Source organism: Nycticebus coucang, chromosome 12 (genome assembly GCF_027406575.1).
Source record: "Nycticebus coucang isolate mNycCou1 chromosome 12, mNycCou1.pri, whole genome shotgun sequence".
Taxonomy (NCBI): domain Eukaryota; kingdom Metazoa; phylum Chordata; class Mammalia; order Primates; family Lorisidae; genus Nycticebus; species Nycticebus coucang.
The window spans coordinates 93,179,520-93,194,528 of NC_069791.1; the positions used below are offsets into that span (position 1 = coordinate 93,179,520).

Genomic DNA, 15,009 nt, shown 5'->3' on the forward strand with positions numbered 1-15,009 from the left:
TTGCGTGGGTACTATATGTAAGAGATTGTTATGAGGGGTATCCAGTACTGATTAAATCTTGCTCTTCACCCTCAAGGAACTTAATATTTATTTAATAATATAACAAATGAAATAGTGAAAGGATTCTCAGAGACACAACCACAGTACTATGGAAGTTTAGAAGGAAGGAGAAAAGTGTATAGCAAATGTTTCAAATGCACTGAAAATAGAGTAGTAGAAAGAGCTTGTGGATGATGAATGTTGGAAAGGTCAGTGAAGTTCAGAAATAGCAAATTGGTAAGTGTGGCGTCTATATTTTGTGGAAAGGCTTTTTTACACTGTGTATTAGAAAGATCTGGGTCATTACTTTTATTCAGTGTGAGTTTGGGGACCTGGATGCCAATCATTTTGTCATTCCAAATAGATTTCTTGACTCTTAAACTTTAAGCATTATATCCTATATAATTATGCAGAAAAGTTAAAAATCTGAATCTGTATTTCATAGATTATTGAAGTTATTTAGTACTGTTTTGTAGGTAATTAATTCATGACTTAGCAGCTGAGGTTTTCTGTGTGTCAGCTTGAGTTACTAATATCTTTCAATAGTGATGCTGAAGAAAGGACTCATATTATTTCAGCTGATGCTTAAAATCACATTACTGTTCTGTTTAGGACACTGGTCTTGAACATCCTATTGGCAGCTCTGAATGGCTTTTGTCAACACATAAACAATTGACCCAGGATATGTCTACTCAGAGGGCAATTCAGACAGAGAAAGAGCAACAGATTGAAACAGTCTGTGAAACAATTCAGAATCTGGTTGATAATATAAAGACTGTGCTAACTGGTCATAATCGACAGCTTGGAGATGTCAAACATCTCCTAAAAGCAATGGCTAAGGTAAGTATCAATCTTACCTTATCTATCCTCGGCAGAGTGCCGTGGCGTCACACAGCTCACAGCAACTTCCAACCCCTGGGCTTAGGCAATTCTCTTGCCTCAGCCTTCTGATTAGCTGGGACTACAGGTGCCCGCCACAACACCTGGCTATTTTTTGGTTGTAGTTTGGCTGGGGCCAGGTTTGAACCCACCATCCTTGGTATATGGGGCTGGTGCCCTACCCAGTGAGCCACAGGTGCCACCCCTAAGATTGATACTATTGACATACATTTACTCTCCCTCTTTTATAAAGTTACAGGCAATTTTATTTATGGAAAAATAATGATATTTTGTAAATAAAAAGTTTTTATTGTCTCATCTTTTGAGCTGTAACTGAGTTAATTTCATCAACTATTTTTAAACCAGGTAGTATTCTGAATTTCATACACAAAGAAATTGAGGCTTAAAGGGATTCACTCAATGTCTATAACTTGTAATAGAACTAAGATTTAAACTGAGTATGAATGTTCAGATCTCCAACCTTTCCTTTTCCTCACCACCTGTACATCCAAACTCGTATGTAGTTGCCTCTCAAATGAAGAATGAAATACCATGTCTTCCCTCCAGCATCCTACACAGTCTAGTTACTAAGTTGAACAAGAGTGAGATCCTGCCTCAAAAAATAGCCGGGCGTTGTGGTGGGCACCTGTAGTTGCAGATACTCAGGAGGCTGAGGCAAGAGATCACTTAAGCTCAAGATTTTGAGGTTCTTGTGAGCTATGACACCACTCTACCGATGGTGACAACGTGAGACTCTGTCTCAAAAAAGAAAACAAAACCAGTAAATGCAGTAGAACCTCTCTTGAGTTGACCACCTAAGGGACTATAGCACACTGGTCAATATAGGGACGGGAATGGTCAACATAAGGAATTTGGCCTACTGTACTGATACATATGTGTGGTGAATGTGAATGTGTAGTCTGTGAAAAATTAGGTCAATTCAACTATAGAAGTTCTACTGTAATTTAATTTTAGGGTTTATTTTTACTTAGAGGTTTTTTTTTTTTTTTTTCATTTTTTTTTTTTTTTTTGGCCGGGCTGGGTTTGAACCCACCACCCTTGGTATGTGGGGCCAGCGCCCTACTCGCTGAGCCACAGGCACTGCCCAGGTTTGTTTTATTTTGTAATTTTGAGACAGCGTCTTGCTCTTTTGCCCAGGTAAGAGTGCCTTAGCTTTATCATGACTCACTGTAACCTTGAACTCCTGGCTCAAGCAGTCCTCGCAGTAAAGCATCTCAGGTAGCTGGGACTACAGGCATATGCCACAGTACCCAGCTAATTTGTGAATATTTTGTTGAGACATGATCTCACTTCTTTGCCCATGCTGATTGTGAACTCTTGGCCTCAAGTATCCTCCCAAAGTGCTGGGATTACAGGCAGTCATGAGCCATCATACCCAGCCTACTTTGAGGTTTTTATTTGGTGGTAAAAACTAAGTTCCTATAGAAAAGAAGTTGAACTGTAATAAGTAGATTAAACACACTGAAATTTGAAACACTTATTGCCTCTTAATCAGTAAGTAACTGAAGCATAATTGCTAATAAAAAATATTTTTCTTGATCATTAATTCTAGGATGAAGAAGCTGCTTTGGCAGATGGTGAAGATGTTCCCTATGAGAACAGTGTTAGGCAGTTTTTGGGCGAATATAAATCATGGCAAGACAACATTCAGACAGTTCTGTTTACATTAGTCCAGGCTATGGGTCAGGTTCGAAGTCAAGAACATGTTGAAATGCTCCAGGAAATTACTCCCACCTTGAAAGAATTGAAAACACAAAGTCAGAGGTAAGAAAGCTTTCCTTACAGCCAAAATATATCAAATGTAAGCAAAACAGCTGATATATTAAGTTTGTTTTTCTTGACTTAATTTTTTCAGTTTTGGTCGTATTTTTATAAGTTGTTATCTGGAAAGCATTTCATAAATGAGCCATTTTGTTTTGTATTTCAGTATCTATAATAATTTAGTGAGTTTTGCATCACCCTTAGTCACTGATGCAACAAATGAATGTTCGAGTCCAACGTCATCCACTACTTATCAGCCATCCTTTGCTGCAGGTATGAGTAAAGACCTGAGTCTTGATCTTATACTAATTTACACCTAGATGCTAAGATGTTTAATTAAATATAAGTGTTAAATATTAAACACTTAAATTCTGTCATACTAGAAACTCAAACTGAATAGATTGCAGCTTATTTTTTTAAAATACTCATGTGAGAGAGTTAAAATGCCTTCTATTCAAACACCGTTTATGATTTTAAAATACACGTCTATTAGAGAAATTTAGAAAATTTGTAGTTCCACCTCACATAGAGGTAAGAAATGACTGTGTATTTGTTGATTTACTTCTCTATGTGCATGGATACACAAACACATTGGGACCATTCTGTGAAAGCAATTTTTGTTGCTTTTTCCCACTTGTTATTAAACTAATACTTTGTCATTAAATAATCTTTAAAAATGACTTAATGGCTAAATTTAATATGCCATTTTATGACTGTTACATTAACCTTCATTTTGGGGTAATTTGGGTATACAGAGGGTGCCCCAAAGATGTATGCACTTTTTAAGGAAGGAAAAAACTGTATTAAAATTGTAATACTCAATATATACCAGTAACAAAAGATGACTACAAATAATGTTTGACTTCTGCACTTACAAGAAGTGCTTCTATTGGTTACCATGGGCGTCCATACACTTCAGATTACAGCGAACTACTGCTTGAGCAAGGCTGTGAGACCTCCTGGATCCTCCCTTTGTGCACATCACACATAGCACCATGCGCCTCAAACTTAACCACAAATGCTATTTAGGACCATGTGCGGTCATTAGGCATGTTGGAAGTTCTGTTGCATGCTCAGGCTTCCACTTTCATCCTACTTACACAACATTTTTGAATTTCAAATACCACTTCAAAACAGTCTTGCATTCCTCCAATGACAACTGTGCTTCTGCCATTGTCTTTGACTGTCCTGTCTGTCACATGGTTACGCTAGCATTCATTTGATTAACACCATCTTTAGAGCGAGCGTCATACCACACATTACTACTACCATAATTCAATTGAACTTCGTAAAGTAATATATAGATAATGTTTCTTAAAATGTGTAGACATATTTTTGGCACCCCCAGTATACGTTTTTTGGATGCCAGAAGCTAGTGAACATTATTGTACAAATTAGTATCTCAATGTCTAACAATATCTAATGTTTAGGATGTATTCTTAGGACAATTGCAATGTCAGAGGGTAAGGATTTGTAATTGGTTATTTAACATGTCATTTATCACCACCACCTGTTCTCCTGTTCTCTATCTGTTTACATATTAATTGAACCACTAACTCTTTCTCTGTAGCAGTCCGGAGTAACACTGGCCAGAAGACTCAGCCTGATGTCATGTCACAGAATGCTAAAAAGCTGATTCAGAAAAACCTTGCTACATCAGCAGATACGCCACCAAGCACAGTTCCAGGAACTGGCAAGAGTGTTGCTTGTAGTCCTAAAAAGGCTGTCAGAGACCCTAAAACTGGAAAAGGTACTTAGTTAGAATAAAAATGTCTCAAATTTGTATATTAAATGGTAGTTTGACTTACATGTGTTTTCATTGCTTCATAGCTGTGCAAGAGAGAAACTCATATGCAGTGAGTGTGTGGAAGAGAGTGAAAGCCAAGTTAGAGGGCCGAGATGTTGATCCCAACAGGAGGATGTCAGTTGCTGAACAGGTGACCATTTTTGAAACACATTTTAATGCTGCTGGAAAAGTGTAGGTTTAAAGATGCCTGCCACCTATTTCTTCAGTGGTTCATCAAGAATAAGGAACTTAGGCCGGGTATGGTGGCTCACGCCTATAGTCCCAGCGCTGTGGGAGGCCAAGGCGGGTGAATTGCCTGAGCTTGGAGGTTCGAGACCAGTATGAGCCGGAGTGAGCCAGAGCGAAACCCCGTCTCTACCAACAACAACAACAAAAAAGAATAAGGAACTTAAAATCTGTTTTCAGGGATTCAGAAGATTTTGAGTAACACAGCTCTGGCGTTGTCAAGTATTCACCATTTTATTCTTTACTGTAAACTGTTAGGACTTTCTTTCCCCTCCCCCAGCTCTCTCTCAACCAGAACCCCAAATTCATAACCCTTCTAGTCCCAATTATTTTGGATGACGGATACTCAATCTGTATCTGTAAAACATCCTTGGGTGTCACTGGACATTTGTCTGAAATCGTATTCTCAGATTTTTTTTTTTTTGAGACAGAGTCTCAAGCTGTTGCCTTGGGTAGGGTGCCATGGGGTCGTAGCTCACAGCAACCTCCAACCTCCAACTTGGGCTCAGGTGATCCTTTTGCTTCAGTTTTTCTATTTTTAGTAGAGATAGGGGTCTCGCTTTTGCTCAGGCTGGTCTTGAACTTGTGAGCTCAAGCACTCCACCTGTCTGGGCCTCCCAGAGTGCTAGGATTATAGGCATGAGCCACCACTATTGGTCTATTCTGAGATTATTAATTAGATGTATTAATATTGAATGTATAATAGCTATTTATTGAAAAAAAAATGTTAAACCAACAGAAAAGATGTAGGAATGCCCATACACTTTTTACCTAGACTCACCAGTTAACATTTTCCTACGTTTGCATCATCATTCTTTGTGTATGTATATACACATAGTTTTTCTGAACCATTTGAGAGTTAATAGATATCCTAACACTTCCTACCTAAATACTTCAGCTTTTGTCTCCTAAACAAAATATTGTAGTGCTATAACTGTTACATAACTGTCAACTCAGGAAACCTAACATTGTTGCATTACTAGTATCTAACATCACTCCATATTCACATTTCTCCAATTATCTCAGAGGGTCCTTCGTTCCTCAGCCCTCCTCTCTTGAGCATTGCTCCTCCTACTCCCCAGCAAGATCTAGTCAAGGCTCATCATGCTTTTTGTACACAAACAGTTGCTTCTCCACTTAGGACAGGGCCATTCCCAATAAGCATATTGTAAGTTGAAAATGCATTTAATACCTCGATAACTTCATCATGGTGTAGAAAACTTTAAGTCTGAACCATTGTAAGCCAGGGACTATCTGTGCTTGTCCTACTTCCTAGTCTCCTTACTATCTAGTGGAGTTAAGAGTCTTCCCCTTTCCCTCAGCGTTTTTGATTTGTCTAAACCAGTTGGCATGCAGGATGTGCCTTAGTTTATATTCTGCTATTTTCCTTACAGTTCAATTAAAATTTAACATTTTATTGTAGGAATGTTTCTTTCTTTTTTTTGGCTGGGGCTAGGTTTGAACCCGCCACCTCCGGCATATGGGACCAGCGCCCTACTCCTTGAGCCACAGGCGCCGCCCAGCAGGAATGTTTCTTTAGTGATGTTTCTTTCTCAGTATTTTACATCAAGTGACACATACCAGTTTGTGCCACCTTTGTTGCGATTAAGTCAGATTTGGTCAAGGATGGTATCCTCCTGATTTTACCATTACAGCTATCTTTTTCTTCTCCTGTGAAGTAAAATTTGAGATTATGAGTATTCTATTTTCCAGTGCTTTGGCATCCACAATTCAGATATATTTTATTTTATTTTATTTTTTGAGATAGGGTCTGTCTTTGCTGATTGAGCTTGCTGGTAGTGGTGTCATCATAGCTCACTGCAACTTCAAACCCCTGGGCTCAAGTGATCATTCCCTCTCTAGTCTTCTGAGTGTCTGGGTCTGCAAGTGTGAGTGCCACACCAAGCTAATTATTTTACGTAGAGACTTGTTTTCACTATTGCACAGGCTGGTCTCAAACTCTGGGCCTTAAGTCATCTTTTATATGACTTATATTATTGTGTAGGACTTGTACTTGAACTCTTCTTGGGCAAGAGTTTTTTTGTTTTGTTTTGTTTTGTTTTGCTTCAGAGACAGAGTTTCACTCCCTTTCCCTCCGTAGAGTGCTATGGCGTCACAGCTCACAGCAACCTCCAGCTCTTGGGCTTAGGCGATTCTCTTGCCTCAGTCTTCCAGTAGCTGGGACTACAGGTACCTGCCACAATGCCCAGCGATTTTTGTTGTTGTTGTTGTTGCAGTTTGGCCGGGGCCAGATTTGAACCCGCCACCCTCGGTATATGGGGCCGGCACCCTACTCACTGAGCCACAGGTGCCACCTCTCCCCCCACCCACTTTTTTTGAGACAGGGTCTCACTGTGTCCCTGTTGGTAGAGTGCCACGGCATCACAACTCATAGCAACCTCCAACTCTTGGGCTTAAGCGATTCTCTTGCCTCAGCCTCCCAAGTAGCTGGGACTGTGGGCACCCACCAAAAGTTTGCCTGGCTTTTTTTTTTTTTTTTTTTTTTTTTGGGTTGCAGTTGTCATTGTTGTCTAGCAAGCCCAGGCCGGGCTCGAACCCACCAGCTTTGGTGTATATGGCCAGCACCCTACTCACTGAGCTACAAGTGCTGAGCCGTTTTTTATTTTTTTATAAATAATTTTGTCAAATTTGTCAAAAAACAAAAGATGGCCAAGTGCAGTGGCTCATGCCTGTAATCCTAGCACTCTGGAAGGCCCAGATGGATGGATTCCCTCCACTTAGGAGCTTGAAATCAGCCTGAGTAAGAGTGAGACTCCCTCTCTAGTAAAAATAGAAAAATTAGCCAGGTGTGGTGGTGCACACCTATAGTCCTAGCTACTTGGGAGGCTAAAGCAAGAGGATTACTTGAGTCCATGAGTTTGAGGTTGCAGTGAGCTATGATACTATAGCACTCTACCCAGGCTGACAGAGTGAGACTGTCTCAAAGAAAAAAGAAAAAACAAAACCCGAAATGTAAAAGATATTCTGAGTCAGAGATGTCTTCAGAAATTTTCTAGTAGTTTAATGGATTTATGTGCTTTTCATATTTTGTAGCTCTCTATTTTTTATTTTTATTTTTATTTTTTTTGTGACTTTTTGGCCAGGGCTGGGTTTGAACCCATCACCTGCGGGCATATGGGGCTTGGCGCCTTACTCCTTTGAGCCACAGGCGCCACCCCAGCTCTCCACTTTTTTTTAAAGGATACTTCGCTATTGTGCTTTTTCTTTGTTTTTTTTTTTTTTCCTTCTTTTGAGACAGTGCCTCAAGCTGTCACCCTGGGTAGAGTGCTGTGGCATCACAGCTCACAGCAACCTCCAACTCCTAGGCTCAAGCGATTATCCTGCTTCCACCTCCCAAGTAGCTGGGACTACAGGCGCCTGCCACAACACCTGGCTATTTTTCGGTTGCAGACGGCATTGTTGTTTGGCGGGCCTGGGCTGGATTCGAACCCACCAGCTCAGGTGTATGTGGCTGGCGCCTTAGCTGCTTGAGCCACAGGCGCTGAGCCACTATTGTGCTTTTTATTTTGATAATTATTCAATTTTGTATGAAAGTTAAGGGGCTCACAGAGTGGCATAAGTCTAGAGTCCTTTGCACATAACTTTAGGCAGAGCTTATAATTCAGCAGCTATATATTGAACATTTACCATATAATTGGACCCTGATGGATGCTCTGGATATAAAATTGATTATGTTTTGCTGTAAAAGAAAATTTAACTGAATCAGAATCAGTGCACATTTGTTAAGCATCCACTGTATTCACAGCCTGTGTTGGGCTCTTGTTGATACACCACCTAAGTGGTGACTAGTGACTTTCGGTGTTCAACTCCAGGAGCACATATGGGGTCAGTATGGTTCTCTTTTCATCTAAGGAGGCGTAAAGATTCAGAGGGGTGGTGATTTTCCCACGACACCGCTTATAAGCTATGGGTTTATGGGAGAAGCCCAGTTTTACTTACCTTTTCTTTCCACCATAGCAACTACACATCCTTTGGGTAATTAATTTGGGTGATTAGAACTTTACTTTTAATTAAATAATTCATATGTGAAGCATGTCCTTCAAGGTTTAAGTGGCTTCTATAAATACCATCCTGTCTATTTTTATAGGTTGACTATGTCATTAAGGAAGCAACTAATCTAGATAACTTGGCTCAGCTGTATGAAGGTTGGACAGCCTGGGTATGAATGGTGAGACCGTAGATGAGTCTGGTTAAACGAGGTCAGACATCCACCAGAATCAACTCAGCCTCAGGCATCCAAAGCCACACCACAGTCGGTGGTGATGCAACTGGGGGCTTACTCTGAGGAAACCTAGGAAATCTCAGTGCACTAGGAAGTGAATCCTGCAGGACAGCTGCACTCAGGGATACGCCCAACACCGTGGCCTGCAACCCCAGGGTCAAGGGTGAAAGAAAGAAAGCTCACCGCCTGAACACGGAGATTGTCTTTCTGCCACAGAACAGCAGCAAACGTGTCAGGAGGTTAGCTGCAGAAAGAAATCGGGATGCCGCGGAGCACAGAGTGATTCGGAACTCCATTCCACCTGACCCTGTGTGTACAATCCAGGAAAAAACAAATCCCGCTCAGAAACAGAGAAAACTGGGGCCGCGAAGAAATCACAGCCAAGGAAGATTTGATGCACTCAGATTCTCGTGTAACACTTGTTGCTTGGCAACAGTACTGGTTGGGTTGACCAGTAAGTACAAAAAGTCTGTGTGATATGAATTTCAGAAATAGACTGAAAATGGAGAGCTATGTAACAGATACACTACATTGGAAGAACTTCTGAAATGAAGGGAAAAAAACCACCCCATTGTTCCCTCCTCCTCCCTACCAGTTACCCATTCCCCTTTTACCTAATCTAGTAGATTAGCCATACTTCAAATTCACTTTTATTTCAATCCTTATATTTCATATGCTTCCGTCTTGATGCTGTTAACAACTTGTATTTAGAGTGATAAAGAGAAATTTCTCCAAAACCACAGATAACGTGGAAAATTCAAGGATTGTTTAAAGGTCTGGTAATCACATACAAAATGTAATTCTGGTTATTTAAGTCATTTCTGTGATTCTATCATGTACAGTTTGCAGAATTGTCACTGTGCATTCAAAAGTAATGAATCTAACAGACATTTGATTTAATGTACACTCCCCTTTGCTTATAGTGTGCATATATTTGGAGGTCATTCAAATTTTCCCTCTTTTGTGATTGCTGTAGTTTCTTTCATAGAAAGTAGCTAATCTAATGTAACCTTTTACCTTTTTAAAGAACCAGGATAGAGTACCTATTAGAATTTTACATTGTTGATGACAGATTAACAATAAAGTGATGTTCTGGTGGAGGTAGAGTGAAATGTTTTTTTAATTCAGTTTTTTCATTTGATATTTTTAATTTGCACTTTGTAGATTAAAAGTGCTTTAGTTTACCTGGCATTTTAGGACATGTACATGAAACATCAACAAAGTGAGGTCGGTCCACCAACATCTTTTATTAAATTCAGTTATTGAAATAGTCTGTGAAGTGCTTTACTTTTTGCACAATTTTAATAGCTTGCTGTTTAGTAATACATTATAGTGAATTCATGATCAAGGTTTCCTTAAATTTAGCATTGCAATTCAGTACTGACTGTGTAAGCTAAGTTGTTGATCCAAAATAAAAATCCAGACTAGATAGGATTCTTAAAATCAAGTATCAGCTCAAAATAGAACACAATTGAAATCTTAATTGTTTGAGTACATTTTCCCTGCATTTTAGAGATTAGGATAGTGGTCAAGTTTTCTAGTTGCCAGTCTTTACAGACGAACTTAAAAGGTATTAAGGAAAAATTCCACATAGCTCTGGGCCCTTTCTGTATTCTGATTGCCACATTAATCTATAATCTTTAAGTACCTGTGAGAGAATGCATTTCAGTATCGGTGCTTTCTTAATACTTTAAGAAGTATTGCAAGAAAGGTGGTATTTTTGAATACCACATGTCCATCAGCAAATTAAGGAACCTAGCGCATCAAAGTTTATTTTCTCCATTTGTTTTGAACCTTATCTTCACAATCAAAACAACCTAGCTGGAATAATAATGCCATATTGTATTTTGCACACTGCTTTATTTCCTAGAGCTATTATATTCATCAATTACCTCTGCTGTCTCAAGATTAAAGTCTTTTTAACATTCTTTATTGTTGTAACAAGGAAAAACTTATCACAATGCTAAAGCCAGTTCACATTAGTTTGTTACAACTGATAGTATTCAGAAATTGCTTCCTCTTTGGTAAACAAGATTGAAATAGGGGAATTTTATTGCCTGTATTTTGAGGCATCAGAGGTACCTGGCACCTTATCTAAGCATAAGCAAAGCAGCTTTATTTCAAAAACATGTGCCTCTGGTAAATTATCCATCACTTTTACTTTAAATGGTCCCTCAGAGAGTAACTTGGCATATACAATGGATATCTGGTTGTGTGAGGCAGATATGAGTTACTGATGGCTTCGCAGTCTTGCTCTTGACTGCACTCTGGACAAGATCCTAGTCTGTATGTACTGTTTGGCTTCCTTTAGGAAGTTATTGTAAAAGCAGCCATTTTGAACATTTTTAAAGAGACCTCATCGGTTAGATTGAGAAGACTGGGCTACATTATAGGGATTATCTTGTAAAATAATGTGAAGTTAAGAGTGCTGAGATGAGAAGTTATACATTTTCGATGACACAAAATACCTGTGGAAAACCAGGGATCCTCCTATTTCTCACCCTTTCTCCTCTCTTCTAAGATTCAAGGGGTACAGAACAACCTACAAACAACCTCTTCTATTCAAAGTACTCTTGGAAATTGAAGTTAATTTTAAGTGTTTTGTTGCCTTGAATTTGCTAGAATTGCCTAGTTTTTAGTTGATTACTATGCTGTGGAGGCTTAGTGTTTTGGGAGCTAATTTCTCTTTTACTGTTTCTTTGGCGTGTCCTAAATTTCTCATTGATTTGGTCTTGAGTTCTTAATATAGGCTGCTAGATGATTATTAAGATTCTTTTGTGTCTACCACTTGTGGTGAGTTGTTCTTGAGACGTGAGATTTCTGTGTGAGAACTGATAATCAGGCTCTTGATCTGTGTCTGGAATTGTTTTTTTAGAGCCTAAACCCTAAGTTCAGGGTGAGGGCTTATAATAGAAAGAAAAACTTCATCACTTCTGCCCTTAACGCTTGCCTCTATTATCTAAGCTTAATAAGTAGTTTTCTTAATACTGTCCAATGTTTGGTGTTATCTGCATTATTTTTTGTTTTGTTTTATAAATTGTGGTTGTTCTGATGTGTGAAACTTAAGGAAAGAGCCATTTAAAAAATGCCGAACAGGGCAAAGCAAGTACAGCCAAATATTAGAGTTGATGTGCAATCTTAGGTCCTTTTTAACCTGGGGTATTATAGGCAGTACTTTAAATTGAAAAGTCTTCCTTGGCCTATTTTCCTCCACATTTTTGTAATTACTCTGGGGGGCTTGTTTTGGCAGTACTAAAATCAAAGGAGCTGGTTCTTCTTTTCTCCCAGTTCTTTTCATATTAAAGAAAGCACCTACAATTAGCCTGTTAGTCATATTCGCATACATCAAATATCAATGAATACTTAAGCATCTTTGTATTACATAAAATTAGATGAGTATGAAAACCAATGTTCCCTTTTTATATCTTCTTGAGTTTGTAAAATACCAGTAATTAGGACTTTCCCCCCTTTAAATCAAGGAGGTAGAATTATTAAGCAAGTGTTACTTCAAGGTGGTAGGTTTTGTTTTCAATATTTGGTTAGTATTTAGAAAGATTCCTTCTGTGGGGAAAATTTAGCAAGTATCTCAAATTTTTCCAAATGTTGGGGAGGGGAAAATTCATTGTATTTTGAGACCCTAAGAATTTGTTGTACTTTTCCTGCCTTTTTAGGGCTGAATAACAACCTCACTGAACTTAGTTAATAGAAGGGCAAACTCACTCTTTACTATCGGCTCAAGGATTGTAGAACACGAACCACTTAGGGTCCCTTGCTTTCCATGGGAATTTGGCCTGGACTACTAGGAAAAAGCTGTTTGTCATGCTAATTTTAAAATGTCAAACCATTAGCTCGATTTTTAAACATGGTAAACTTAAAAATTGCATGTTCTGAAATGTAGACTTTAAGAATGTTTTTCTTTCAAAACAGGCTGATTAAATATAGTTTTCCTTTTACTAACAGTTGAAGTTTCAGCTCCTCTTTGAAGTTACTGTGCCAGTTATTTTTCTGGTTTAAATTTCCCTTCTATTTCCAACTGTAATGTCAGTGGCAACAACATCATACTTCACTTGTTAATTTACTTTTTACCCTTATTGTAAGAGCAAGTTGCGTTGAACTGAATCTTCCTTGTCCTAGTAACATGTATAAATAGTGGCTTCTCTGTACAAAAGGTTGTAATGCCTCCTGATGGGTATAATTTTGTGATTGTATTTAAGATTAAAAGTTGAATAAATCACACCAGCTTCCTGAAAATGTTCAAAATGCATCTTTTGGAAAACAAAAATACATGCCAACTTTGTGCATATTTGCATTAATATGGCAAAGATTGTATGAAGTACTGTTTTTCAAAAAATAAAGGTTCAGTCTCAAAATCTATAGCATTTAAGTTCTGAATTTATTGGTCAAAGTAGATTTCAGAACCCTTAGTTTGGAACCTAGGCAGCTTTTCTTTTTCCTTTAAAGTACTAATGCCTCAAATATTTTGTTAAAAAACCTTAATTCTCAAGAAAGTGATTATTTTAAAGTTCTGTTGTATTTTTGAACAGCAGTGGAAATTCTACTTCCAGTAGGAAAGTTCTTATATTAAGGCTCAATTTATTAAGTTTAATTTTGGCAGTATTTAAAAACAAAATTTCTGCAGGCCATTATTGATACATGCATTCTCTAGGATGCAAAAATCTAATGGAAAATAGACACTATCCAGCTTGGTTTAATATCTTGAAAACTGCATTTGTTCCTGCTAGTTTACGTTAAGAGGATTTATGTTAACTGCTTAGTCATGTGGCACATTTCAAAAGATCACATCCGGTGTTTCTAGGACAAAAACAAAGCTCTAAAGAAAGCTACATTATGGGTTGGTGTTTTTAATAATTAGGCCAATTGGCAATTTAGTGAAAGACTTTATAACAGTGCTCCTAGGCTCTGAATTTAGAGCTTGATCTGGGAACACATTCTTGAAAAACTACATTGTGGAGAAACTGCCAGTCTAGTTAATTTTTCACCTACCTTACTTTCACAAGCTGGTGTTAAAAAGTATGCCTTCTGTACACAGAGAACTTGAGTGAAAACCAGAAGCATATTTTGTAGCAAAAGTTGATTCCCCAAAGCAGAAATGTCATGTCAGTTTTGAAGTCTGATAAGGACTTAACAGCCCTTCTCAGCTTTGGAAAGTACACGTTTTTGTGTCGACATTATGCACCCAGGGCTCAGCATATTCAGTAAGTATATGGCTGTTGATTGCTTAGCTCCTTTTGTCCTATTCTAAAGAGGTGGAGGAAGGCCTGCTCCTCAACTCCCATAGCTTATTTGTTTTTAAGACAGAGTCTCAAGCTGTCGCCCTGGGTAGAGTGCTGTGGCGTCACAGCTCATAGCAACCTCCAACTCTTGGGCTTAAGCAAGTCTCTTGCCTCAGTCTCCCAAGTAGCTGGGACTACAGGTTCCTGCCTTAACGCCTATTTTTTTGGTTATAGTTGTCGTTGTTTGGTGAACCTGGGCTGGACACCTGCCAGCTCTGGTGTATGTGGCTAGCGCCCTCGCTGCTTGAGCTACAGGCGCCGAACCCAACCTCCATAGTTTTAAACCTCCTAGTTCTCCCCAAGTGGAGATCTCTGTACCAACTGCCAGCATCTTACCTACACAACCTATTTTTTTCCACAACATTCCCAAATATGGCACTTTATGGAAGAGCAGTCTGCCTTTGCAAGGAAGGCTTTTTTTTTTTCCTAAAGTGTTTTGTGCCTGGTCCAGATGCTTCCTCCTCTCTGCAAAGATCTATGGCAAATTTGACACCTTTTCATGAAATTCACAATGTTCCTGCCCTTTCTCAATTTTCTTCCAGGGAGTATGTGGTCTGTTGTAGCTATGTTCTCTCCTGTTTCTTTATATGAGTTCCCTGAACTTTTTTGAGGACTTAGTAATTAAGCAATCTTTAAAAAATAAATTTAAAATTAAATGGTATAATACAGATGACTACAAAAGGATGAAAGACTCGTAGTTAAAAACTATACAAAGTGATAAAAGGTTATAAGTTAAAAAC

The 15,009-nt window shown here is 38.6% G+C and overlaps 1 protein-coding gene across 2 annotated transcripts in view; it reads left to right on the forward strand.

The window, feature by feature from the left end:
* Positions 1-13,345, forward strand: part of SMG1 (SMG1 nonsense mediated mRNA decay associated PI3K related kinase) — a 115,857-nt gene extending 102,512 nt beyond the window's left edge. For both annotated transcript variants that reach the window (XM_053555882.1, XM_053555883.1), the window contains 6 exons: positions 652-879; positions 2,492-2,703; positions 2,867-2,973; positions 4,271-4,450; positions 4,531-4,637; positions 8,841-13,345. In XM_053555882.1, the coding sequence (XP_053411857.1) occupies positions 652-879; positions 2,492-2,703; positions 2,867-2,973; positions 4,271-4,450; positions 4,531-4,637; positions 8,841-8,918 (912 nt within the window). In that variant the 3' untranslated portion in view covers positions 8,919-13,345. The remainder of the gene's footprint in view (positions 1-651; positions 880-2,491; positions 2,704-2,866; positions 2,974-4,270; positions 4,451-4,530; positions 4,638-8,840) is intronic.
* The last annotated feature ends 1,664 nt before the right edge of the window (positions 13,346-15,009 follow it).